This window comes from Dendrobates tinctorius, unplaced genomic scaffold (genome assembly GCF_039654945.1).
Source record: "Dendrobates tinctorius isolate UK_male_01 unplaced genomic scaffold, ASM3965494v1 ptg000040l, whole genome shotgun sequence".
NCBI lineage: Eukaryota > Metazoa > Chordata > Amphibia > Anura > Dendrobatidae > Dendrobates > Dendrobates tinctorius.
The window spans coordinates 4,666,274-4,694,084 of NW_027361708.1; the positions used below are offsets into that span (position 1 = coordinate 4,666,274).

Genomic DNA, 27,811 nt, shown 5'->3' on the forward strand with positions numbered 1-27,811 from the left:
AAACAGAGAGGAAATGGTTGAGGAGGTAAGAGTGTCTGGGACCCTAGGAGGTAGCAACGATGCTATTTTAGAATTTTGGATAACTAGAGGTGGAAGACCTGTGAAGACTCAGATGTCAAGGTTAAATTTCAGAAAGGCAAAGTTTAATGGACTCAGAAAGAGAATTGGAGGGATCCAATGACTGGATATCCTTAAGGACAAAAATGTCCAGGAAGGATGGGAAATCTTGAAAAATTAGATTCTCAAAGCACAATCGTTAACAATTCCAAAAAGAGGGAAGAATAGGAAGCATTTAAAGAAACCAGGATTGATGAATACAGAACTTAAACACATGTTAGAAAGAAATGTTTATCAAATGGAAAGAGGGAGGCATTTCTAAAGAAGAATATAATGCTGTCTGCAGAACCTGCAGGGCATGAATCAGATTACTAAATCTGACAATGAATTAAGGCTTGCAAGAGACGTCAAAAGCAATAAAAAAGGTTTTTTCGGGATTTGTCAAAAGTAAAAGAAAGGTCATAGATGCTATAGGATTTTTACAGGATGAAAATGATGAAATGGTAAGACAGGATGTTGAGAAGGCCAAACTTTTAAATTCCTATTTTGCATCTGTTTTCTCTCAGAAAGGAAATGTAACATCAACTGATTTTATTCCCTTAATAAGACAGTGAATATCAAAAATCCAGGATATCTATAAACAGAAAGATAGCGAGGAAGCACTTAGCTAACCTAAATGAATTCAAGTCTCTCGGTCCAGATGAATCCCAGAGTACTGAAGGAGATAGCAGAAGAAATTTTTGAACCACTCTCCATAATCTTTGAAAATTCTTGGAGAACAGGAGAAGTCCCAGAAGACTGGAGAAAAGCAAATGTTGTTCCTATCTTCAAAAAGGGGAAGAAGGTGGGCCCAGGGAACTATAGGCCGGTGAGTCTGACTTCTATACCAGGAAAGATCTTTGAGTAAATTATTAAACAACATGTATGCAAGTACCTGGATAAGAATGAAATGATTAAACAGAGCCAGCATAGGTTTGTAACTAATAAGTCTTGTCAGGTTAACTTAATTTCCTTCTATGACAGAATCACTGACTGGGTGGATCAGGGAAATGCTGTAGATATAGTATATCTTGACTTCAGCAAAGCATTTGACAAAGTATCTCACATAATCCTTATTGAAAAAATTACTAAATATGGAATGGACAAGGCAACTGTTAGGTGGATTCATAACTGGCTTAGTAATCGGACCCAAAGAGTGGTTGTACATGGCTGCACATCCAGTTACAAGAATGTCTAAAGTGGGGTAGCATAGGGCTCTGTCCTGGGCCCTGTATTGTTCAACATCTTTATCCATGATTTAGATGAAGGAATTGAGGGTAAACTCATTAAATTTGCTGATGACACAAAGCTAGGAGGGATAGAAAATACTAGAGAAGAGAGGGGATTCAAAAAGATATAAATAAACTAGAGCAGTGGGCAGCAACTAACAGAATGGTTTTTAACAGGGAAAAATGCAAAGTACTACATCTGGGCAATAAAAAAGAAAAAAGCATATACCGAATTGGAGGAATAGGGCTAAGCAACAAGCAACCTGGCCCCAGCGGCTGCTGGGCCGCTGACATCATCAGCTGCCTCTGTCCCGCTAGCACCTTCGGCTAATTCCCGCCCACTGGACTCCAGGGCTTATACCGGACCCTCCGTTTGGGTCGCAGAGGTTATAAAGAAGAAAAAGGCCAGGGAGCAGGAAGTGTGGAACCAGCTCCATGCGAAAGGAGAGGCTGGCATGGCGGCTACACGATCTCTGGGACGGCTCATATACACGAATATGCCAAAGGGATACGGGTTTATCCGGGATCTTGCTACCGGCCAGAAAGTTTATATCAATGTGGCCTCTATTCGCCACAGCTGAGCCTTGCATGAGGGGGACTTGGTGTCCTATTATAAGGAATACTGCCCCCGCGGCTACTATGCGGTAGCCGTGCTCGCGGAACCCAAAGATCACGAGCCCCCATAGAAAAGAATTTATGGACACTCCCCACATCCCGGGAGCTCCACGGCTGTGGGGTCCCCTGCTACCGACCACCAGAAGATGGCATGGACTGTCAGGTATTTGCTGCAACGTTATGCTGATTATGGGGACAGTTTGCGCCCTAGTTGAATGAGAATGTTATTAATGTTTTTGTGTTCTTCTGATCTTATAGTTAATAAAAAAAAAGAGGGAGTGTCCATGTCCAAGGAAGGGGGAAGAAAATCTTTTCTGTTTTACTGTTTTGTGTGTGATGGTTTTAAAGCAATAGTAAAAAGAAAAAAAATATATAGAAAAAGGGGTGCTCGTGCTGTTATAAAGTTGTTTTGAAGTATACTAGGCATGAGAAAAATGCAACAGGTCCGGGTAGGAGAAGGTCTGTGTGACCGAAGGAAATGCGAGACCAAAGGGGTCTATGAGTTGAGAAGGTCTGGGAGACCGAGACGCCGACCATGACTGGTAACCAAGAGAAAGACAAAGAGATGGAAGATATGAACCGGACAGGAGTCCCAGGTCAGGTCCCTGACACCACAGACACCCCAGGAAGAGGAAGTCGGGCGCTGGTAATGATCTTGTAGGTGTAAGGCCTTGATCATGGCGTACCGGGTTGTGAAAGATGACAGAAGGGGAGAGTAGGGGAAGGTACACGCCGGAGGGAGAGAATCCAGGTGTACCTAGCCCAGTTTTGAAAGACGTTGTCATGTGGCATGCGTGCTGGCGAGTGACAGTAGGCCGCTCGGAGCATGGTGCTCCCGGTTTGGTTTGGCCCCTGCAGATAGCGGTTTTGGCCCAACAACCGGTCCGACAACAGATGGTAGGAGGAGTTTCAGAATGACGAAGGTAGGGGTTGTGTTATGAATGAGTCACCGGAGGAGGAAAAAACAAAAATACAAGCCAAGTCCAGAAAACCGGAGAGGTTGGTAGCCAGCGGATTGCAGACCCCTGATCCTATTCACAACAACTAACAGTAGCCGTGGGGTGCTCCTACGGTGGTCCTAGACACCTCGCTCACAGCCTGAGAACTAAATAAACCTAAAGAAAGAAAGGGGAAATCTAAACTGCCCCAAAGCAGTCCAAACATGTTCCACATGAGAGTCTCAATCCCTGGAAAAGATCAAAATATCATCCAGATAGATGATCAAAAATGTATCCACAAAGTCCCGGAAAATATCATTCATGAAGCACTGGAAGACAGAAGGGGCATTAGTGAGCCCAAAAGGCATCACCAGGTACTCAAAATGTCCCTCCGGAGTATTAAACGCCGTCTTCCATTCATCCCCATGCTTAATGCGAATAAGATTATACGCCCCCCTGAAGTCAAGCTTGGTAGACCAGCAAGCACCTTTAACTCTGGAGAATAGATCAGAAATCAGGGGTAACGGATACTGATATTTAACAGTAATTTTGTTGAGGGAACGATAGTCAATACAAGGCCTTAATGACCCATCTTTCTTGGCCACGAAAAAAAACCCAGCACCCAAGGTCGAAGAGGATGGTCTAATATGACCCTTCTCCAATGACTCCTTAATATAAGATCGCATAGCCTCGTGCTCGGGTACAGATAAATTGAAAAGTCGACCCATGGGAAATTTACACCCAGGGCTCAACTCAATTGCACATTCATAACTCCTATGAGGAGGCAAAGACTCAGACTTATTCTCACTAAATACATCATAAAAATCAGCCAAATAGTCAGGAACATTATGCGACTGGGGAGAGGTGGAGAAAACAGGAGCGTCACCAAGAGCACACCGACAACCCCAACTCACCACAGACACAGATTTCCAATCCAAAACTGGATTATGGATTTGCAATCAGGGAAATCCCAGAACAATGGTATCATGCAAATTATGCAACACCAAAAATCTGCAATTTTCTTGATGGTCTGGGGTGACCCACATTACCACCTGGGTCCAAAACTGAGGTTTATTCTTCGCCAAAGGAGTAGCATCAATACCCCTCAAAGGGATAGGCGACCGCAGAGGTGTCATAGGAAACCCACAACGTTTAGCAAAATCCAAGTCCATCAGGTTCAGAGCCGCTCCCAAATCCACAAAAGCCTTAGCGGAAAATGTGAACAGGGAGCAGATCAGAGTAATTGCCAGAAGAAACTTAGGTTGAACACCACCCACAGCAAATGTGTGTGCAAAACGTTTCTCTCGTTTAGGGCAGACAGAAATCATATGAGAGGCATCTCCACAGAAAAAACACAGCTTATTACGCCTTCTGAACTCCTGACGTTGCGCCCTAGACAAAACTCTATCACATTGCATAGGTTCAGACATTTGTTGAACAGGTGGCAACATTTCTTGTGTACTTTTACGTTCACGTAAACGCCGATCAACCTGAATGGCTAATCACATAGAATCGTCAAGACCAGAGGGAACAGGAAATCCCACCATAGTATCTTTTACAGTTTGTGACAAACCCTTCTGAAAGAGAGCTGTCGAGGCACCATCATTCCAGGTAGTAAGGACCGCCCACTTTCAGAATTTTTGACAGTATAACTCTGCAGAATCCTGACCCTGGCTTAATGCCAACAGGGCTTTCTCAGCTTGATCAATAGCATTAGGGCATTAGGTTCATCATACAACAACCCCAAGGCTTGAAAAAATGCGTCCACATTAGTTAGAATAGGATCATCAGGTGTAAAAGAAAACGCCCAATCCTGGGGATCGCCGCGCAGCAAAGAGATGACAATTTTAACCTGCTGTGCAGAGCTTCCCGATGAGTTAGACTTCAAGGCAAGAAATAATTTACAATTATTCTTAATATTCAAAAATTTAGACCGATCCCCAAAAAACACATCAGGAGTAGGAATCTTTGGTTCAGCAGCATGTGAATGAGCAAGATAGGCGGAAATTCCCCGGTACTGCAGCAGCCAGCTGCTCCACATGATCAGACAATTGCTTAATCTCCATTAAGAAAATTCCTCCTACGGCCCCAGAGAAAAAGAGGAAAAAATATACATAAAAAAAACATTCTGACATTTTTTTTTTTTTTACAATTCTTTCCTGCTATTGAGTACCCTAGAATCTGCGGTATGGCTGGTGATTCTGTTATTAATGAGTCACCGGAGGAGGAAAAAACAAAAATACAAGCCAAGTCCAGAAAACCGGAGAGGTTGGTAGCCAGCGGATTGCAGACCCCTGATCCTATTCACAACAACTAACAGAAGCCGTGGGGTGCTCCTACGGTGGCCCTAGACACCTCGGTCACAGCCAGAGAACTAAATAAACCTAAAGAAAGAAAGGGGAAATCTAAACTGCCCCAGAGCAGAGCCCAAAGCAATAGACAGCCCCCAACATGTATTGACAGTGAAAACAGATGAAAACACAAACACAGACAGAAAGACAGGCTGAGCAAACGATGGGGCCCTCACTAACTAGATAGGACAGGAAAGAAAAGCAACTGTCTGCAATCACGCAAAAACCCTGCCAAAAATAATGTCCAACACGTCTGATAGAAAAGGCCCTGAAGTCACTAGACTTCAAAATCACTATATCAGCACGCAGGTATATTCTGAAAACAGAGCAAAGAGATCAACTGATTAGAGACAAAAATGGAATTCAGCCAGTCATAACCAGGGCTGGCTAAACACAAACACTAAGAAAACCATACAAAATCTCATGGAACGATAGCAGAGCAAAAACTTAGCTTTAGTAGACAGGACTAAACTGGAGGCCAGAGCTCAGAGCAGAGAGGATCACCAGCAACCCAGCAGGGCGTCGGCTGCCTTATATCCACTCAGAGATTCTGGATGTCCAATCACACTCCACCTGTTCAGATGACAGGTTTTTCCCATCCAAATCAATTTCAATACCTCCTTTCACCAGCAGAGGGAGTTCATCGGACATCAAAGGTGAAGGAGAAAATGAGCTCATAACAGAGTTGTGATTGTCGGGGACAACAATAGACAAAGAAAGGAGGAGTGTAGGGAAGGTGACCTGACAGACGGACTTGTCAGCAAGTGGAAAGGAGGGTTTGCACATTTTAGGTGGTTGTCAGTGATGACAGAAGGTAAAACAACTAGGAAAGTGTAGGTGACATGCAGTACCTTGGGTTGACCATAAGAGGGCAGGGAGGAGTGTGTGTGCAGGACTTGACATCAGCTTAGGGCTTTAGAAACCGTTGGTCATGGGGGGCGGAGTCACAGGGAACTGGGACAGTTATAAATTTGACTGGAGAGTTCCAGAAAGTTCCAGTCCCCAGGGGGAGCTCAAGTGACAAGGAGACTGTGACAGTTGGTGCACTGTGAGGAAAACCTAACTAGGGGACTGAGGAGAGAGTACGTCAGGGGGGTGGTCCTGACACGAAGTACCGCAGTATAGACGAGGCTCCGGGTGAAGGATACCGTATAGGGAATGACGTTTGACCAGTAAAATTACTGTTGGTGTATAGGCCTATGGCAGCCACAGTGACGGAGCTGTCAGAACGTCACTAAGTGTGAAGAGATGGTGCATAGATATACGTCCCAGGTGAAAAGTATGTCACGTCGATGTGTTATGTAACCGGAGAGCATTGAAGAGGATTGTGGTGTGTGGTGAGGCCGTTGGTGGACGGCGAGAGAATAAACTTGGACCTGTTGCACCCGAAACTTGCCTCCATCTTGTGTCTGTACGTCACTGCGCGGTATACAGAGGGACCAACCCCCAGCCCGGCCTTACGACCCTACTCATACACCCATGATCAAATGCCGGTAACAAATATTATAGCTTGAAACATAATTGTGAATGCACAAATAGCCATTCATATTAACCACAGCATCCAAATATTGTTATCAACATAATTACTAATTTTATTCAATTTTTTTTTCTCTTATATATTTCTCCGAACAATTATCTACATAAAAGAATATTGTGTTCTCTCTTGTGATTATTTGTTATACCATTGTCATTCAGCTCCTTTATAAACTCATCTATATAGGTTTCTTCTGTCCCCATATTGACAGCTTCTTGGCACTTTATCTCCTTGAAATATGCTGAGGATTGTCCACTGATGGCAATAGCTGAGGCTGTAATTAAACACAATTTCATAGAACCAGAAAATTAGTAAAATATCTGATAGTCCTTGTGAAGAAAATCTATAGTTGTAGGAGAATATATAAGAGCACTACAGTTACATTTAGTTGACAAAAGGACAAACTGGATTTACCAGTGTTACAGGAACTCAGAGCCATAGGGGGTCTCATTGAAGAATAATGAGAGATGTCAATCATGATACCTCAATCTAGTGAATCAATCTTAAAGGTGTGGGCAGGTGGTAATTATAACCAAGCTGAATATTTCCTATGTACTTGTAATTCCAAGAAAGACAATGTTTGTAACTGGAGTTGGGGAAGTCCACCTTGCTGTACCAATGGCCTGTGAGTATCTGGACTGGGGAGCAGGGAAAGGATTGAGGGAAGTGGGTGCATCAGACACTATCCCTACCAATGTGCTGCTAGGTACAGACTTGGGCAGGATGGTGTCCCACTATATCCCTGCCTTGCAAGTGAACGCCCGAGAGAAGGTGAAAGCAAGTGACTAGAGTTGAGCAAACCCGAACTGTAAAATTTAGTTTTCGTACGAGACACCTAGTGTCCATGCATGGACTCTGAAAACAAACCTCTCATGGAAGTCTGTGTTAGTGTTTTGGTTCGGAAGCCCAACTTGTTGAAAGGCTGGGAAGGTCCATGGATATTTTGCCCTCCCCAGCTTAAAAATAGCAAACTTCAGCCTGGCTCTTCCTGCTTGCCCATTGGAAAGCGGGGTAATATTTGGGGTTAATATCATCTGTGTAGTCTCCATTGTCATCAATCCCAGAGGTTAATAATGGGGCGGCGTCGTTCAGATGCACCCATTACTAACCTGATAAGTGAATAGTTAAAAAAACACAGACACAGGAAAACAAATACTTTATTTGAATTGTACCCTTTGTGTTTCTATACAAGACATGTAATTTAAACTTGAGTACTGTAAATCCCATAAAATACCGTATATACTCGTGTATAAGCCGAGATTTTCAGCCCATTTTTTTGGGCTGAAAGTCCCCCTCTCAGCTTATACACAAGTCATATACATGGGGGGGAGAGGGGGTGTCAGAGATTATACTTACCCCCCCTGGCGTGGTCTCTGCAGCCCCCTCACTTCTTCCACGGTCTCTCTTCCTGCCTTCAGCGGTCATGTGGTATCACTCATTAAACTCATGAATATGTGCATATTCATGAGTGTAATGAGCGGTACCACGTGACCGCTGAAGGCAGGAAGGGAGACCGTGGGAGAAGCAGGGCTGCAGAGACCGTGCCAGGAGGGGGTAAGTATATTCAATATTCACCTGTCCGGGGTCCATCGCTGCTCACCGCTGTCTGCTGCGTCCTGTGTCAGTGATGTTTAGGCAGCAAAGGGCGCGGTGACGTGGTTAGTGTGCGCCGCACCCTCTGATGGCTGAACAGCCACTGACACAAGACGCGGCAGACAGCGGTGAGCAGTGATGGACCCCGGACAGGTGAATATCTCAGGTGCCGGGTCCTGAGCAGAAGAGGTGAGTATGGCATTTTTTTGCAGCAGTAGCATATGGGGGCATAATATATGGAGCATCTTATGGGGGCAGCATATGGGGGCATATTCTATGGACCAGCATATGGGGGCAGCATATGGGGGCATATTCTATGAAGCAGCATATGGGGGAATATTCTATGGGGCAGCATATGGGGGCATATTCTATGGAGCAGCATATGGGGACAGCATACGGGGGCATATTCTATGGAGCAGCATATGGGGGTAAATTATATGGAGCAGTATATGGGGGCATATTCTATGGGGCAGCATATAGGGGCATAATCTATGGAGCAGCATATGGGGCATAGTCTATGGAGCAGCATATGAGGGCATAATCTATGGAGCAGCATATGAGGGCATAATCTATGGAGCAGCATATGAGGGCATAATCTATGGAGCAGCATATGGGGGCATATTTTATGGAGCAGCATATGAGGGTATAATCTATGGAGCATCATATGGGGCATAATCTATGGAGCATTTTATGGGGCATAATCTATGGAGCATCTTATGGGGCATAATCTATGGAGCATTTTATGGAGCATCTTATGGGGGAATAATCTATGGAGCATCTTATGGGGGCATAATCTATGGAGCATCTTATGGGGGCATAATCTATGGAGCATCTTATGGGGCCATAACCTTTATGGAGCATTATATGGGGCATATTATTCTATGAAGCATCTTATGGGGGCATTATTATCCTTTGTGCTGCATTATATGGGACATATTTTGTATGGAGCATCTTATGGGGCCCATCATGAACTGTATGAAGCATTATATGGGGCTCCTGATTCAATATGGACATTCAAAAACATTTAACCTACTGATGTCTCAATTAATTTTACTTTTATTGGTATCTATTTTTATTTTTGAAATTTACCAGTAGCTGCTGCATTTTCCACCCTAGGCTTATACGCGAGTCAATAAGTTTTCCCAGTTTTTTGTGGCAAAATTAGGGGGGTTACACTTATACTCGGGTTGGCTTATACACGAGTATATACGGTAATTCTAAATGAACACAGACCTGAAGAGGCATATATACACACCCACCTGTACACTCAGCTAGTCTGTTTCCACCAGGATATTGGGACGTCCAAGAAAACCCAGTTTCAGGTCCGCATTTTTCATACAACCTACTTCTCCTTAGAAATGAAAAATCATAGCCCTAAGAAGAATAATATATTAGTTACATTACCTTGTAGTACTATTTAAGAAAACTAAATACACTAATGTAAACATTTTGATGAGATTTTTTCATGCTGTACATATATCTAGTCTGGTCTGTTTTTCTTGACACATCTATTGAAAAATCTGTTTTATTAGGTGCGCTTCATACAACATTTGAGTATTATATTTGTTGAGATACCTTGTTTGAATGTATGCCACAGATGTATGAAGTGGTTGGCTGGTTGCTTATGCAGTTGCCTTCATCTACCAGTACCTCTTATTGTAAATACTGTATAGGGCATACAGTCACACTGAAAAAATAGGCATACCGACCTCAACTGGCTACACAGACTGAGAAAACTGTGTAAAAGTTTAAGGTAGATGTGAAAAACGCTGCAACATAAGAATGCTTTAAAAAAGTGTAATCGTTAATATTTTACTTTTTTCAATTACCAAAACACAAAATGAATATACAAAAGAAAAATAAAAAACAAAACAATATTTGGCATGATCGCCCTTATCCTTAAAAACAGCATTAATTTTTCTAGGTACACTTCCTCTCAGTTTTTAAAGGAGACCAGTAGGTAGGTTGTTCCAATCGATGTTGCTTGTGCAAATCCTTGTCAGTTTACGAAGTCCCATACAGACTGGCTGATGTTGAGATCAGGTCTGTGTGAAGCCACATCATCACTTACAGGTCTTCTTATTCTTCTTAACCCTGTAGATAGTACTTAAAGGGAGTCTGTCACCCCATTTAACCCTATCAGCTGTGGCCATCGCCATCTGGGGCTTATCTACAGCATTCTGTAATGCTGTAGATAAGCCCCCGATGTAACCTGACAAATAAGAAAAATGAGTTATATTATACTCACTCTCTAGAGATGATGTCCTCTTCTTTGCTTTCCTTCGCGGCTGTGGCGCAGGCGCACTGCTCTGCCCTGTTGAGGGCACAGCAGAGTACTGCAGTGCACAGGCGCCGGACCTCTCTGACCTTTCCCGGTGCCTGCGTACTGCATTACCTTACTCTGCCCTGAACAGGGAAAGTACACCTGCGAAGGAGCGCAGCATGAAGAAAGGAGAAGGACGTCTTCTCTAGAAGATGGGAGGCGCCGGACCGGACCGTGACACCCACCGCAACATACCGCGCCCCCTGGTTAATATAATCTAACTTGTTTTTCTTCTCTTTCAGGTTACATCAGGGGCTTATCTACAGCATTACAGAATTCTGTAGATAAGCCCCTGATGGCGGTTGCCTCAGTTTATAGGCCGAAAATGGGGTGACAGATTCCCTTTAATGACATTGGCTGTACGTTTGGGGTCATTGTCCTGCTGCAGAGTACATTTGGAGCCAATCAGATGCCTTCTTAATGTCATGCATCTGGATTCAAACACTTGATCCTGTGTTCTTTGCTCGGCGTATCTTTCTGCTGAGCCTCAGTAGATACACTATTTCTTTGGATGTTTTTGTTCCTTTTTCCTGCTGGTTTTGGGTAACTGGTGTTTTTCTTTTACTTTGGATGTCTGCCCTATCACCTTTCAGGTGCAGCTTTATATACCTTACCTTGCGCATGTTTCCTACTGGTAATAGTATTTGTTGGATTCATTCACTTTGCTGTATTTTAAGTTGGTTGCAATTGTTCCATGTGTGATTCCTGTATTCCTTAGGGAATTGCTAGTCTAGTGATACTAGGAGCTGTTAAGTACATTCAAGGTAAGCTACCATCGAGTGGGGGCCCCATTGCATTATCTTATGGTGTCAACTTTATGACTGCTATTTTTCAATGAAAACCACTTCTGGTCATACTTCACCAAGCAGAAGATGAGTGTAACTGGGTCCCTCTAGTTTCTGCCAGTTCTGCATTAATGGAACTGCTGGACATCATCCAATTTCAAACATTTGTAAGGATGATGTGTCTTTCATCTGCTGCACTAAGCTTCCTTTGCCAACCACTCTAGATTCTTAAATGCTGCAATCTTTTGATGTCCTCAATAGTGGGAAATGCAGACAGATACTTATCCATCATGTAATGCACACAATCAGTAACAATCTCAAAAAGAAGGAAGAATTTGAAGCATTTAAAGAGACAAAGGTGGATGAACACAGAACATAATCACTTGTTAAAAGGAAAAAAGAAATGTATATCAAATGGAAAGAGGAGGGCATATCTAGAGAAGAATGTAATGCTATTTGCAGGGAAAGCAGGGCAAGAGTTAGAAGAGCAAAAACCAGTAATGAAGTAAGGCCTGCAAGGGAGACCAAAAGCAGTAAAAAAAGGATTTGGGGGTATGTCAAAAGCAAAAGAAAAGTCAAAGATGCTTTAGGACTTTTTACAGGACGAAAAAGGGTGAAGTAGTCAAAAATTATGTTGAGAAGGCCCAACTTTTAAATTCCTATTTTTCATCTGTGTTCTTTAAGAAAGCATTTGTAACATTAATTGATCTTCACAGTGCCATCAAAGGAATAAAAGATTCCACACTATCCATAAACAGAGTGATGGTTAGGGAACAATTAGCTAAATTAAATGAATTTAAATCTCCTGGTCCAGATGAATTACATCCTAGGCTGCTGAAAGAATTAGCAGAGGAAATTGCAGAACTACTAGCCAGAATCGTAGAAAAATCTTGGAAAACAGGAGATGTCCCATAAGATTGGAGAAGGACAAATGTGGTCCCTATCTTTGAAAAAGGAAAGAATATGGAGCCAGGAAATTACAGGCCAGTGAGCCTTACTTTTATACCAGGAAAGATATTTGAACAAATTATTAAACAGCATGTCTGTAAGTAATTGGATAAGAATATAGTAATTAACCAGAGCCAGCATGGGTTTGTAGCAAACAAATCATGCCAAGCTAATCTAATTTCCCTCTATGATGAAGTCACTGACTGGGTGGATCAGGGAAATGCGGTTGATATAATATATCTCGACTTCAGCAAAGCAATTGATAAAGTACCGTATTTTATGCATTATAACACGCACTTTTTCCCTCAAAATTTGGGGGCGAAATGTGGGTGCGTCTTATAATATGTATATACCTTACCAGTACCTTTGCTGCAGGCTGGGCTGAGGGGGTGCCCTGAAGTGCTGCTGGGGTGTCCGGCCCTGCTGCCCGGGGTTTCCGGAACTTCTGCCCAAAGAGTCCGGCGCTGTGGGGGGGCTCTGCCGACACTTCATAAGGGGCCAGAGCCCCCTGCAGTTCCGTGGTTTCCTGTGCGCTGAAATCTCATCTCTCGAGATCTTGATGCGAATTGTAAAAAAGACATTGAAATACTGGAGCAAGTTCAGAGACCTACCAGGATGGTAAGCGAACTGCAAAGTATGACCTACAAGGAATGGTTGAAGGACCTAGGAATGTTTAGCTTGAAAAAAAGAAGACTAAGAGAGACAAATAGGTGTGTACAAATATCTAACAGGATTTCACAGTGTAGAGAGATGATAATTATTCTCATTTGCACATGGAAACACAAGAAGCAATGGAATGAAACTAAAAGGGAGAAGATACAAATTAGATATTAGAAAAATATTTTTGACAGTGAGGGTGATTAATGAGTGGAACAGGTTACCACGAGAGGTAGTGAGTTCTCCTTCAATGGAAGTCTTTAAACAAAGGCTGGACAGATATCGGTTTGAGATGGTATAGTGAATCCTGCATTGAGCGGAGGGTTGGACACGATGACCCTTGAGGTCCCTTCCAACTCTAACATTCTATGATTCTATAATAATACCATCAGGGGGCATCTGATTGGCTCCAAATGTATTCTGCAGCAGGCCAACTTCCTTGAAAAGCTTTGTGCATGGGTACCTGGAAGAATGAAGTTGGTTTGAAGACAAAGGGTAGTCACGCCATGTATTGATGTGATTTTGATTGCTCTCTTGTTCATTTACTTTGAATTTTGTTAACTAATAAAATAAACTATTAACTGTTCTATGTTTAAAGCAGTCTTACTTTGTAGTATTTTTTAACACATGACTAAAACTTTACAATGCTGTATTTTGGTATAAATTTGTCTTATCTAATCTAGACAACAGGACTTTTTCTTGCCCCATTTACCAAATCATCTACCTAAACAAATTGGGAAACTAGCCTTCTTGTATATGAATAAAGCATACGTAAAATGTACAAAGGATGAATACCTGATCACACATTGGTTTGCAGTAGTAAACATTATCAAAATAAGCACACACCAAACCACCATGTGTGGGCACCAGCGGCACTGTGCAGTTCATTGTCATCACACTTTTGTTATAAACTTAGGACAAAGAAAGACAAAATAAGTAAATTGTTTTCATCAGGAATAGGCAGAAGTATAATAGTAGTTTTATATTATGGATAGGGCTTTACCTTTTGTTTGGTATCCTTTAAGACTGGCAAGTGCCTGTTCGGTCCACAGGATCAGTGAATGAATCTGTGACAGTGTCAAGTTTGTGAGCTCTTTATCAAGATTGATGAAGTGCTAGAATTGAAAATGTTTTTTCTTACTACACATTTTAACAATGAAGAAAACTTTTCTGAAGCACAATTAAACATAAGCATCTTAATTCCTATTTCTTCAAGGGAGTCTGTCATCAGGTTTTTGGTACCTCATTCATAATGTAGGGAAAGAGACCCTGATTCGAGTGATGTATCACTTAGATTACAGGGTTATGATACAATTAGCAGTGCTCAGAAAGCTGACTGCACCAACATCATTAATTAGCAGCTTTCTATGTACATTGTATATTGACAGTAAGCTGCTAATTAGATCTGAGGGTGTGGTTGGACCAGAAGGCACATGGGCAGCTGATCCAGCAGTGATATTCTCCAACTGATGAAACGCTGATAATATTGAAACTGTAGCATACAGGCTAGTAAGTGACACATCACTGATATCAGTGTTTCAGCTACTACCTCATAGAGGTCTCAGATCACATAGCAGACACCTGTTGACAGATTCCCTTTGAAGACCTTGGACCAAGATTATAAATAATACCATATCCATAGAAGAGAAGATAATTTTCTGATTAATGAGATTTGGATGATGAGACCCAAGCTGATCCTGAGAACGGGGCTCTGTAGAGCATTGCCTGAAATGAACAGAAGACCAACAAGTGCTCCTCCGCTCCATTCATTCTGTATGGGACTGATGGAGACAGCAGAGAACTCCTTGACTCTATGGTGCTAGCAATGATGGAGGTCCCATTGGTTGGACGAACAGTGATCAGTAGGTTATGCCCTATCCTATTGGAAGGGATAATTAAAGATCATAGTACAGATTCTTTCAAGAATAGGGGGTTATGATGTGTGCAAATTTAGGCACACGGAGACGCTATACCTTTGCAGTAAAGAATTTTAGGGATTCTGTCTGCTATCATATGTTGTCTCCATATGGTGGCACAATTTTGTCTCTATATGATGGTGTATGCTACGGCATATGATGGATTTATACATATTCTGGCAGAATAAAAAACAACGCTTCTGTATATGATCTGACAAATGGCAGCACAGTAAAAAAAATTAATGGATGTTTTATTAAACTTTTATACAACTTGGAGAACAGAGCGTTAATTTAGCCGTACATCACAACGATCATTCTAAAGAAGACTAATGTTAGTTTTATTTCTTACCTTTAATTTTCTTTGTAGAGATTTGTAAGACATGTCTTTGGCATTATCATTGTCTTTGTAAATTTTTGCTAATTCTAAAAGAGAAAGGTAAAAACACTTTGTGGAAATAATTTTTACCTTTTTTGTTCTTTTCAAGCCAAAACAGGGAGAGGTTATAAGTGAAGAGAAACTTAATTCTATATAGAACCTTTCTACTGTAGACTTCATCCGGTAGACTCTAAAACAAAATCTGCAGTAGCAAAAATGATTGTGAATTTAGTTGCGGAAATGCTGTGGATTTTCTTCCCCACATGTGGAATGCTGCTACCATAATACCCAAGTATAAAACAATAAAATGCCCAGTTTTGGACTGAGAAAGGATTTCTTAACATTGAAACGCTCTAATGCATGAACAATACTGTAAATATAACTCAGCAACAGGGGGAATTGATCATGAATTGATCTGCTACTCTATCTGAGAACAGATTGAGATGGTGGCAGAAACCCTGATTCCAGCGATGTGTCAATTATTATGCTGCTTGCTGCAGTTTTGATAAAATGAATGTTTTCTCTTCTGCAGATCTACCAGTCTTCTGAATGCTGAATTCTGTATAACCCTATTAACAGTACTGATTGGCTGCTTTCTCTGTACACTGTGCATAGGCAGAAAGCTGTCAATCAGTTGTGAGTGCATACCTGGCAACAGGTTTAACAAGGCTGACTTAACAGCATTAGTGTGGTGGGGCCCCTACGACAACTGGCTGTTGTAGGGGCTCCAGCACATTGATCTGTCCAGGAATAAAATTAATGGTCGATAATACTAAACATTTTTATTTTATTGGTGGTTTAATAAAAATGGTGTTAAAACATTGCAAACAGGCTGAACAGCAGAAAATAATCAACATGATAAACATTTGAACAATACACAAGGCTTGAAAAACACAACAGTACTCAGTAAGCCACACAGATTAGATGGCACAGTATGAAAGTACAAACTTCTTATGAGGTAGAAAAACTGGAATTACAAGAAGCGCAATATGGTTTTATCCGCGTGATAATGTGGAGATCAAAGGCAATGGTACTTACCTGTAGAGATGAGCGAACATCGCCGGCTCCCTCCTTATCCGGCAAGCTATAGCGCCTACCGAAGAAGCTGCCTTGGGAATTCCAAGGGGAAGCATCTGGCAAAATTTACTGTGGATCTAACAGAGTGGTAACCCAGTAGTCAGTACTTTTTCTAATTCTAACAATACAGGCATCATGTTGCAGATAGTGCTGCAAGAAGGCGCTCATGTGTTGGGTGCTTCCATGAGGTTCAAATCTATGGTGTGTTGGTCGCAGGGTAACACTCAAAGTTGTTTCCTCCATCCACTCCTGCCAAGCCTGGACAGCAGAGAGGGGATCATTATCCATCTCCTGACTGTTGCGTGCCCATTACCCCTTCCTCCTCATCCACTTCCATTTGTTCCTCAGCTGCTGCGCCTTCACTAACAGTTTATCTGGTACCATGAGCCCCCCTCCACCTTCTCATGGGCCCTGCCTGTGCGACATCAATCCAGAACTTATATATTATCACTTCCGCATCCTCCTCTGCTTCTTCCTCCTCCTTTGGAACCACCATCTCCTCCCACAGACTATTCAAAGTGTGCTCCAGCATGTAGATGACTGGAATAGTGATGCTGATGACGGTATCGTCAGCGTTAACCATCTTAGTAGCCATTTCAAAACTGTGCAAAAGTGTGCAGAGGTCCTTCATTTATGCCTACTCTGCAAGTGTGGTTTGCACCACGACCAGACTGCATTGGCTCAGGCTATGCAAAATGACATACTGTACAAGGGTTCATGGCTGCTGCCACAGTTACTGCAACATGTGCAGAGTGGAATTCCACAGTGTCAGCACATCGCATATCAACCAGTTAACCAGTTAACCTGAAAAACCTCAGTAGCTGTAAGGGGGTGAAGCACAAGAAGAACCAGAAAGGGGTTACCTCCTCTGCTCATGTCCGGAACCTGCGCAGTAGGATTGCCAGGGGGAAGACTTTTGGACCTGAACCGACTGCATTATGGGCCTGTCAGTAGCAATGGGGAAGAGGAAGTTGTGCTGGACAGGAAGGGGTGCAGGCAGAGGGCGCAAAGACAGAGCGCACTCAGAGCAGAGCAGCTTGTGAAGGAGACAGAACAGGATGCAGCTGCAAACAGTGGAGGAGAGCACTCGCGGCCAGATAGATAAGACAGGAGGACGTGACATAATACTGCTGCCTTTGAGTACGGTGAAGCGAAGTCCCCACTGATTAGGGGAAGATGTCCTCCTGACCATGCAGAGATGGAGACCCGCACGCGCAGCCCCGGTGCCCACGGTGACAGGTCAGAATCCCTTATTCCAACAGAGAGACTTAACAAGAGACTGAGTATTGTTCCAGCAGAGAGGCTTAACAAGAGACTGAGTATTGTTCCAGCGGAGAGACTGTTAGTTTGAAAGCAGTGTCCCCCTGCCTTCCACCTTAACCCTGGAGATCCCGGTTACCATCTAACAGAGACTACAGCGTTTACAGAGACTACAAGTGCCACTGCTGACGGTGCCGACATTGGAGAAGACGACCCTTCAAGCAAGATTTCTTCAGATTGATAAGTTTCACGAATACCCGTTAATTACCATTATCATCCTTAACTGTTTGATAACTTTGCCTTGTTTTCATAAACCGTTATTTCATCATTCTTTTGCAAGTTTAACCCCCACTGTTTCCTCCCTGCAAGGAGATTTAGACCCTTGTAAATAAACCCTTTAACTTCTGGTCTGTCTCTGTTCGGTGGTGACATACCCAACACCTGCACGTTATTACATTTGGTGTAGTCAGCAGGATGTCACACAGAAGCGCGGAAGGGGCAGACCAAGCAGTTGGGGGAGGCCCCAGGTCTAGCATTTCCCTGAGAGCCATGTTAAATAATTTGCCAAAGTTATCTGGGAGCAATGTGATGTTGTGGAGCTGGACTGAGCGCATCCTGGGAATGATGCGGATGCATCCCATGACACCTGCCTGGAGGCAGAGATTGCGGTGATGGCCCTGGAGGGAGAAGCACGGGACTCTGTTATGCTTAGGCTCCCCCAGGCGAGAGACATCCTGGACAAAGTTATACGTATACTTGAAGAGACACATGGGGATCCCACTGACGTAGTGGAGCTGCGCATGCGACTATTTCACCGGGAGCAAAGAGAGGGGGAGATAGTGATGCAATTTATGAACGACCTGCAAAAGCTCCTTACCGCCATACGAAAGGACAGCGGAGGTGTACGGTCAGTTGACATTGTGCTATGAGATCAGCTGGTGACAGACATGCGTGACATGTTGATGAAGCAGTACCTGCAAGAGCGCATGCGGGTAAAGCCAGATATGACTTTCTCTGAAGATGGCAGTGAGGCGCGTGCACGTGAGCAAGAGCAGGGAGTGACGGTGCCAGTAGGGAAGGTATGGAGTGGGAAGGTAACTGCCACCACGGACACTATCCCTCAATGGGTGGAAGTCCTGAAGCAGGAAATTAAACAGTTCCGTGAAGAGATGGCAGTGTCAAAAAAAACTCTGATGGTAGAGTCCAGCTCTCTAGTATGAGACAGAGAAGTTGCCCTCGACGCGAGACTGGTGCTACCCAGAGGAGAAGCTTCCTTACATGCTATACCTGCGGAGAGCCCGGCCACATTGCCCGGTGGTGTCCCTGGTGGAGCCAACCATCCCCACGCCATCCATTAAACTAGGTGGCTCCGAGCCCAAGGGACACCGCCAGGAGCGTGAAAATTAGAGAAGGAGTAGCAAAAGTCCCACCAGCCTTGTTTCCACGTGCCCCTGGTCTGGGCTGAAATCAATGGAAGAGCAGTGCGGTGCCTGATAGACACCAGCTCCCAAGTGACCACCATGCCTGTAAGATATTTCTGCCAACACTTCGCGGAAGCACTGCGGCCAGAATGAGGCCCAGTGATCAAGCTCACGGTGGCCAACTACTTACCCATCCCGGTCATAGGGGTGGTATGAATGAACATAGAGGTCTGGGGAAGAGATGTGGGGAGAAGAAGAGTAGTGCTGGTAGATGGAGAACCAGCTAAAGACCATACCGTAACCCTGGGCATGAATGTGCTTAAAGATCTCGGGAGTCTTCTCTTCAATGAGTCCCCAGAGCAGTTCCTGCAACAATGGAGTGACCAGACCCCTCAGAGACGGGTCTTCCAACAGCTGATATGGACAGCTCTGGTCTGAGAAGCACACAGCGACGGGAAGGAAATCGGCAAGGTCATCGCACCCGCCTCCATCAATCGAGTGTTGCCCCCTGGACAGACCGTGCTCCCCCTGCCTGTCCGAGCTGGTATTCCCCTGGAGGGGGTGGAGGTACAAGTTGAACCCAGCAAAGCTGATCTGCTGCCGTCGGGGATATTGGTCGCATGGACCTTGGCTACTTTGCGGGATGGCACTGTCCTCGTACGCTGTGTGAATTTGGTGGAGACCAATGTAACTTTGCCCCCCAGAAGTGAAGTTGTCCATATCCTGGGTATTCCGGATGAGCTATTCCCATCTGAGACAGTTCAGCTGACTGCAAAGCCAGAAGACCTGTGGCTGGTGACTGTCAAGGCAGAGGCAGCCCCAGACCCCAGATTGCTGCAGGAAGGGAGATGGATACTGGAACATATGCAGGCAGAGCTCTCAGAGCTGACTCCTCAGCAGGTCCCCCAGGTGAAAGCCTTGTTAGGAAAATACTAGGAAGCGTTCTCCAAAGATGAAGATTACTTTGGGCGCACCACAGCCATCACCCACGAGATACCCATCGGGGATGCGGCACTAATCCGGGAACGGTATCGCCAGATACCCTCACAGATGTATCAGGAGGTGAAAGGGATGCTATCACAGATGTTGAAGTTAGGAGTGATTCGTGAGAGTCAGAGCCCGTGGGCTGCCCCCATAGTCTTTGTGAGGAAAAAGGACGGATCCTTAAGCTTCTGTGTGGACTACCGCCTGCTCAAAGCTTGTACGGTGTGAGACTCATATCCATTGCTGAGGATAGAGAAGTCCGTCTTGGCACTAGGGAATGCCCAGAACTTCTCCACGCTAGACCTGGCCAGCGGTTATTGGCAAGTACCCATGTCTGAACAAGATCGAGCCAAGACAGCTTTCATCTTTCCGATGGGGTTATACGAGTTCGACCACATGCCCTTCGGGCTGGCCAATGCCCTGGGGATGTTTCAACGCCTCATGGAGAGATGTCTGGAAGACCTGAACTTTGAAACCATTTTGACCTACCTGGACATTCCATTGGTAGATGTTGATGTTGAAGACGAGGAAGACTCCCAACTTCCCCCGGGGAATACGGAAACAGGGCTGGTGCCTGAAATTACCAACATGCCGGGATTGACCCCAGCTCCTGTCCTTCCCACAACAACTGACACTGCTGTTCCTTCTGATTTGCAACGCTCTGAATGTTCAATAGCTGGTGTACCCCCTGTTCACTATAATCAAGATCAGTTGGTCTGGCAGCAGATTGTGCAGGGATTGGAAGACTGTCAACGAGAACTTCAGAAACTCTCGCCTGTGGAATGGCGAGCACAAAGAGAGGGGGAATGTAAGGGCATGAAGCACAAGAAGAACCAGAAAGGGGTTACCTCCTCTGCTCCATGTCCGGAACCATATAGCTGCGCAGAAGGGTTGCCAGGGGGAAGACTTTTGGACCTGGACCGACTACATCATGGGTCTGTCAGTAGCAGTGAGGAAGAGGAAGTTGTGCTGGACAGGAAGGGGTGCAGGCAGAGGGCGCGAAGACAGAGCGCACTCAGGGCAGAGCAGCTTGTGCAGGAGACAGAACAGGACACAGCTGCACGCAGGGGAGGAGAGAGCACTCCCAGCCAGAAAGATAAGACAGGAGGACGTGACATACATACTGCTGCCTGTGAGTACGGTGAAGCGAAGTTCCCACTGATGAGGGGAAGACGTCCACCTGACCGTGCAGAGATGGAGATCCGCGGGCGCAGCCCCGGTCGGGACCACACAATGGCAATTGGCAACGGAACAGGAGACACGGTGAATATGGCACTTCGACCTCTCTTCCTGCGACTGACTTCAGCCCACAAAGGTCGTTCACCCCTCTAAGGCAGTCAGGTCCGTGCACTTCGCTAGTGGCCCACTCGACTACTTGGCCAGCTCCCACACACTGGCTGCTCTCTCCACAGGGACTCTTCTACACCCTGTCATAACAGCTCCCAGACTCAGGTTGTCGTCTCCACAGGGACTCTTCTATTGATCTCCCTGCTCAACAGCTCCCAGACACAGGCTGACTTCAACAGACTGGCTGCAGTGTCACTTCAGCTTCTATACACACACTGACTTGACTCCAGAAGCTCTCCTACTGGCCTTACTAGCACATTAACTCCCAGTTTCTAGCTAATGGCTCTCCAGTGACTCTCTCTCACTGGCTGCTGCTGTAGGCACAACACTTCGTTTCTCTCCACAGGATGGCTGAGAGACTCTACTTCATTTCATGTCTCAATCAGCCAAGCTTGTCAGGACTTCTGCCTCCTCACCAGTACCTGAGGCTACCCCCGGCTACACTGAACTAGAGCAGGAAATCTATCTCTCCTAGTTCCCAGTTAACCACTCCTCTAATATCCCCCTAGTTAACCCTTTGGTGTCCTCCTAGCCACTATGGATGTGCTCAATGCTCCCATCTAGTGTCCATTCTATATTACTACACAGTCTCTACAAGCCTATCCAAATAATTTCATGTCACATATACTGCACACATACATGTCAATTACAACAGGATAAACATTGACATTAATATCACCAGGACTTTGTTCTGGCACCTTCTTACAACTGAGTATTGTTCCAGCAGAGAGGCTTAACAAGAGACTGAGTATTGTTCCGGTGGAGAGACTGTTAGTTTGAAAGCAGAGACTCAGAGCAGGGGAGACCCAGTCAGTCCCAGTGTCCCTCTGCCTTCCACCTTAACCCTGGAGATCCCGGTTACCATCTAACAGAGACTACAGCGTTTACAGAGACTACAGAGACTACAAGTGCCGCTGCTGACGGTACCAACGTTGGAGAAGACGACCCTTCAAGCAAGATTTCTTCAGACTGATAAGGTTTACGAATACCCGTTAATTACCATTATCTTCCTTGACTGTTTGATAACTTTGCATAGTTTTCATAAACCGTTATTTCATCATCCTTTTGCCAGTTTAACCCCCACTGTTTCCTCCCTGTGAGGAGGTTTAGACCCTGGTAAATAAACCCTTTAACTTTTGGTCTGTCTCTGTTCCATGGTGACATGCCCACACCTGCATGTTATTACATAGCGATGCAAGTCGATGACCTGCGGGGTTCAAATGGCATACGTGAGCACACAGCAACCCTGCTTTCTGCAGCAGCGCATCCAGGCCGGGAGAGTGGCGTAGAAATTGCTGTACCACCAGGTTGAGGACGTGAGCCATGCAAGACACGTGTGTGAGGTTGCCCTTTCTTGCTCCATTCAAAACATTATGTTTCATTGAAACACTGAAAGGGTTATTCACCTCATGGCAGAAGGGAAGCACATTCAGTATATTCAGTAGTGAGCAGTCTGCTCACCTCCTATTCTGTGATTCCCCTGCTTAATATGTTACCACTTCACAGTTTTCCTTGTGGGATGGAGTAAGGTTGAAGCTGGAATCTTATCTGACCTCTGTTACCTAAAAAAAAAATCTTCTTCGTTTAGACTACAGTGTGCTGTTTTTAAGGGCGAAGGAGGTAGTGGACTACTATGTCACCAGCATGAAAAATGCTCAGCTAAACTCGACCTTTATTTAGTGTAAAGTCCGAAAGTTTAGTTATGCTTTTGTGGCGCCCCTGAGGGTTCAGTCGCCACAGAGGTACTGCATCTCCTCCTGAGGTGTAGTATCCCACTTCCCAGGTAAGATGGTAACACCTGACCAAACTCCATCATCTACATCCAGCACAGACACCTTAGAACAACAGAGCACCCTTTATGGCAGCTGCTTTGGTTCATGAAGGGTGCTGGGTGGTGGGTGGAGCTTACAAACACTAGAGGGGAAAGCTGACAGGAAGTTAGTCAGAGAATCCCCAGAGGGGATGGAGAGAGGACATAGTTGCAGCAGCTCCCTGTGAGCTGGAGCTGTTGGCAAGGAAAGAGAAGGAAAGAAGGATCAGTTGTTCAGAAGGAAGATAGATAAGAACGGAACGTGAGGAGGAGAGAGACTGGGGATTGGGGCTAGTGTAGAGCCCTTTCCTAAGTTTAATGTGCCAAGGCCGGGCGCCGGTAACTGAGGCTGTGTGTGATACTAATGATCTTACAGCAGAAACCGGAGGAATAGAAGTTGTGACCACTTTATTCCCACCAAAGACTCGAAGACACAGTGGCAACTTTTGTGTGAGCTGGGACATGATTCATGGAGATCCTGAAGCAGGCTGCAGTCACCTGTCATACGAGTGGAGTTTAAGCAACATCAAGAAGGAGGAACTTGAGTGTAATTCAGAACTGCAAGTACTTCAGATTAACGCTAGAAAGGAGGCGTTCAGAAAAGGCACATTTGGAAGGGAGTGCTGGAAGGGTTAATCCATCTGCCTGGGAGTTGGCTGAGTCACTGACCTGGAGGCTGCAGCATTGAAGCGGGCACCTGTGTGTGCCAGAAACGTGAGTAAAAGAATTGGAACTGCATTCAGCTGTGTCATTGCCTTCTTCCTGCGCAACCCACTCAGCACTGCTAAATCTCTGTGCCTAACACTACACCATCTACCTCAACATCTATATTACTACTGCCCTGGGACCACAGCTCTACCTGTGGAGAGCTATCACATCTTTGCTGCACCCCACCATCTGTCCCAGAGGTTCTGCACCGCAGCGTCGGCTTAACACCTTCATTGCCGAGCACCACAGGTGGCACCGCAAATCATCTACCTATAAACTTTATTTAGCTATTTTTCACCCATTTTACATTGGGCACCCAGGGCCATGGACCGGGTCACCGCCACCGTGACACGTCCCCCTGAGACACCGGTCCGGTACCAAGTGATCCCCACACTTGCCCTGGGGGTGATCCACTTTAACATACACATATTAGCTTTGCTTGTGAAGTCCCCAGGTAAATGCTCATTGGGCCCATTCGTTATGATGGCCCTGAGGTTTAATAGTCCTCTAGTGATAACCTTTGCTGGTGATCAATGATTTTATAAAAACTACACTGAGCAGTCACGTCACTGGAATTATGATTTCTTTCCCTACATTATGCTGCTCTGAGATTAGGTAGTATAAACCTGGTTACCTATTCCCATGAATGGAACATTTGTAACCACTTTTCACTGCATTGCCTTTAATTGCTTTCAATATATCAATAATAATAATAATTAGAGATGAGCGACTTTGCTCTTTTAGGGTCGAGTCGGGTTTCATGAAACCCGACTTTCTCAAAAGTCGAGTCGAACGAAATCGGCCGACTATAGGGAAAAGTGGTGAAACATGAAACCCAATGCAAGTCAATGGGGAGAAAAGTCGGCGGTGAGTGGAGGACTGTAAACACACCTGGCATGAATTTTAACCCTAGAGGCGGCGAAATCTCTCTTCTCCCTCTCCCACTCCAGCTATGCTACGCTCCGCTTCTCTCATTGGCTGAAAAAAGTCACGTGCAAGCATTTGTTTCATGAAACCCGACTTTGGCAAAAGTCGGTGACTTTCACTCAACTCTAATGATAATCTTTATTTTTTTTATATAGCGCTAACATATTCTGCAGCGCTTTACAGTTTGCACACATTATCATCACTGTCCCTGATGGGGCTCACAGTCTAAATTCCCTATCAGTATGTCTTTGGAATGTGGGAGGAAACTGGAGTACTTGGAGGAAACCCACGCAAACACGGGGAGAACATACAAACTCACTGCAGATGTTGTCCTTGGTGGGATTCAAACCCAGGACCCCAGTGCTGCAGTGCTATCCATTGAGCCACCGTGCGTCCACGCTGTTTTATACATTTGGCGCATCTTTACACATAACACATTTGTCCACTTTTTTTTGTAAAAAAGCTGCAATTTATAAATATATGAAAAAAAGGAGAAAAGCAGAGTCCAAGACTACAATGTAACAATGTAATTTATTGAGAAAGCATTGTGGAGACAAGACAAACAGGCTTGAAATGAATAAAATGAGATAGCATAATCATCATCACCGGATACAAAAAGCACCCTGCACAAAAGTAGGTGTCAAGCCAAATGAGGGTGTTTATAAATTAACACATCAAGGGCAGACAGAAAAACACTGAGCACTGAGTTAATGTCTATTAAGATAAAAGAGGCACAGAAACACTAATAAATTCTCCGCTTTAAGGTTACCTGGAACTTGTGTGTTGGGCACATCAACTAGGTCATTTTCTAAAAAACACAAATATAAAATTTAGAAAAACTTTACACAACGTGAAATTGGGTAAGGGGAATTGGCAAACATAATGTAAGTGCACGAGAGCACTGATCGACCTTACATATTGTGACTTTGTGATAAAAATCCAGGATAGGGTCTGAACGTAAACTATGTCACTAACTTCCCTGCACTTTAAAGTTTACCGGAAATACATCTGCTTTCTGCCTGCACATGGAATTAAATATTTTTGAATTATTGAAGTAATAGTGTGTTGTGAAATCCCTATCTACACAACATGAAATTGACAAAGCAACTTAGGAACACACTGGACTCCATTCTCTGCTCTCCTGTGTCCTTCTCCAAGTAACGGGTCAAGTAATAAGCTCAGCCAAAAGTCTCAGGATATGGCTACTACCGTGATTGAGGCTGTGTGGCCACGTAAGCGTTTTTAAAGCGTTTGTCCCGGTCAAAACGCTTCAAAAAGGCATAAAAGAAGCACCCCATTCATTTTAATGAAATCCACACTTTTTGTGCACATTGATGTGCTTTTTTCCGCTCAAAAAAACGCTTAGCGGCCAAAAACACTGCATGCTCATTAATTTTGCGGAAAAGTCCGCGTTTTTGCTATTTTCTATGAGTCAGAAAATGCGCGGAAAAAAATGCATAAAAAACGTGCGGTTTTTAAGCAAAAACGCACGGAAATAAAATGCGCGTTTTCTGGGAAGGTGTCCGGTTTTGAAGCAGAAATTTTCTGCATACGTGGGCACATAGCCCAAGGGGTTTAGCTGAAATGCGTCAGTTATGTATCATGGATTTCTCATGGTGACCAGTGCATTTACTTTTTAATATTGGATTAATAAAGATGGTTTTTCTATTTTTTTAACTGACCTTGTCATCGCTGGAGAAAACTTTGTTCTCTTTCTGTGCTCTGATATTCACGTCCCAGACTAAGACGGCTTTGTGCGATGATCTCCATTGAAACATAGTGCATCTACACATGATGAGTTGACTTTCCCCATACCATTTACCTCTGTTACTTATTATAGATAAAGTGATATGTCTGATGGTTTTGACATCCATCATACGACAAATACAGTTTGCAACAAAACTAATAGTGGTTCTGGTGCCATATTCCTGTACTGATTGTGGTATTGGTGTTTTGGTGTTATTTGGTGGGTATTCAACACCAGAACCATCATCATTACATGAATACAAAACCAAAATCATTGGTACTTAAAGACAATATCAGAATCATCAATAGTTTATAAATACGGAACCAGAACCATAATTATTATATAAATAGATTGCTAAAACCACCATTATTGTATAAAAACAACACTATAAACAACTGTCATACAATAAACACAGAGTAAAAAGTCCATGATATATTTCAAAAAACATATATGTTTATTAAACATACAAAGGCATATATAGTGATAAAAACTAGTGATGATCGAATAGTGAAATGTTCAGATATGGGAAACTTCTAATAAATCCCAAATTACTAATATTATATTATACTAGTATTTGTACTGAAAGTCAGTGAGAAAGTCAAATATTTTTCTGCTGGACCCAAAAAAGAGGTCTGTGGACGTGGAAAAAAAAGGAAATGGATGGGAAAGAGGTAAAACTAAATGGGAAAAGCATGGAGAAGATGCCTGCATGCCTTTCTGTCTCGTATATGGTATCTGGGATTAATGTTGTCAGACTATTGCGCCGGATTTACGGACTTTTAAGAAGACCTACCAAACCAATACAATTTTTTTAAAGGAAAGAATGCTAAGAAACATTATTTCCTTCATAATTACATCTATATAATGCAAAAAAAATTATACCTACCCTTTAGCATACGTTCACACGTTGCCATTTGCCTTTATTTTTTACGTTAACATTTGTGAGGGCTATCACTCCTAAATTTGGGAGGATCCTCCCTCATGCCAAATAGTTAGCAAGATAGTGGAATCCATATTCCTCATCCCTTTACAATGCCATTTTAAGCATGTCCATTTGAATTTTAGGCATCACTCGCCACCGACACTCTGTTCACTGCCATGCCATTATGCAGCCCTCGCAGACAATTAGCAGAGTGGCAGCAGGTGCTGTGAAACCTGAGTTTGGCAAG

The 27,811-nt window shown here is 44.0% G+C and overlaps 1 protein-coding gene across 3 annotated transcripts in view; it reads right to left on the reverse strand.

Annotated features, from left to right (window-relative positions):
* LOC141088652 (uncharacterized) overlaps window positions 1-27,811 on the reverse strand; it is a 65,580-nt gene that overhangs the window by 30,920 nt on the left and 6,849 nt on the right. For all 3 annotated transcript variants that reach the window (XM_073574799.1, XM_073574797.1, XM_073574798.1), the window contains 6 exons: window positions 25,665-25,703; window positions 15,335-15,408; window positions 14,073-14,184; window positions 13,865-13,980; window positions 9,616-9,730; window positions 6,912-7,037 (listed from right to left, as the gene is read on the reverse strand). In XM_073574799.1, the coding sequence (XP_073430900.1) occupies window positions 6,912-7,037; window positions 9,616-9,730; window positions 13,865-13,980; window positions 14,073-14,184; window positions 15,335-15,408; window positions 25,665-25,703 (582 nt within the window). The remainder of the gene's footprint in view (window positions 1-6,911; window positions 7,038-9,615; window positions 9,731-13,864; window positions 13,981-14,072; window positions 14,185-15,334; window positions 15,409-25,664; window positions 25,704-27,811) is intronic.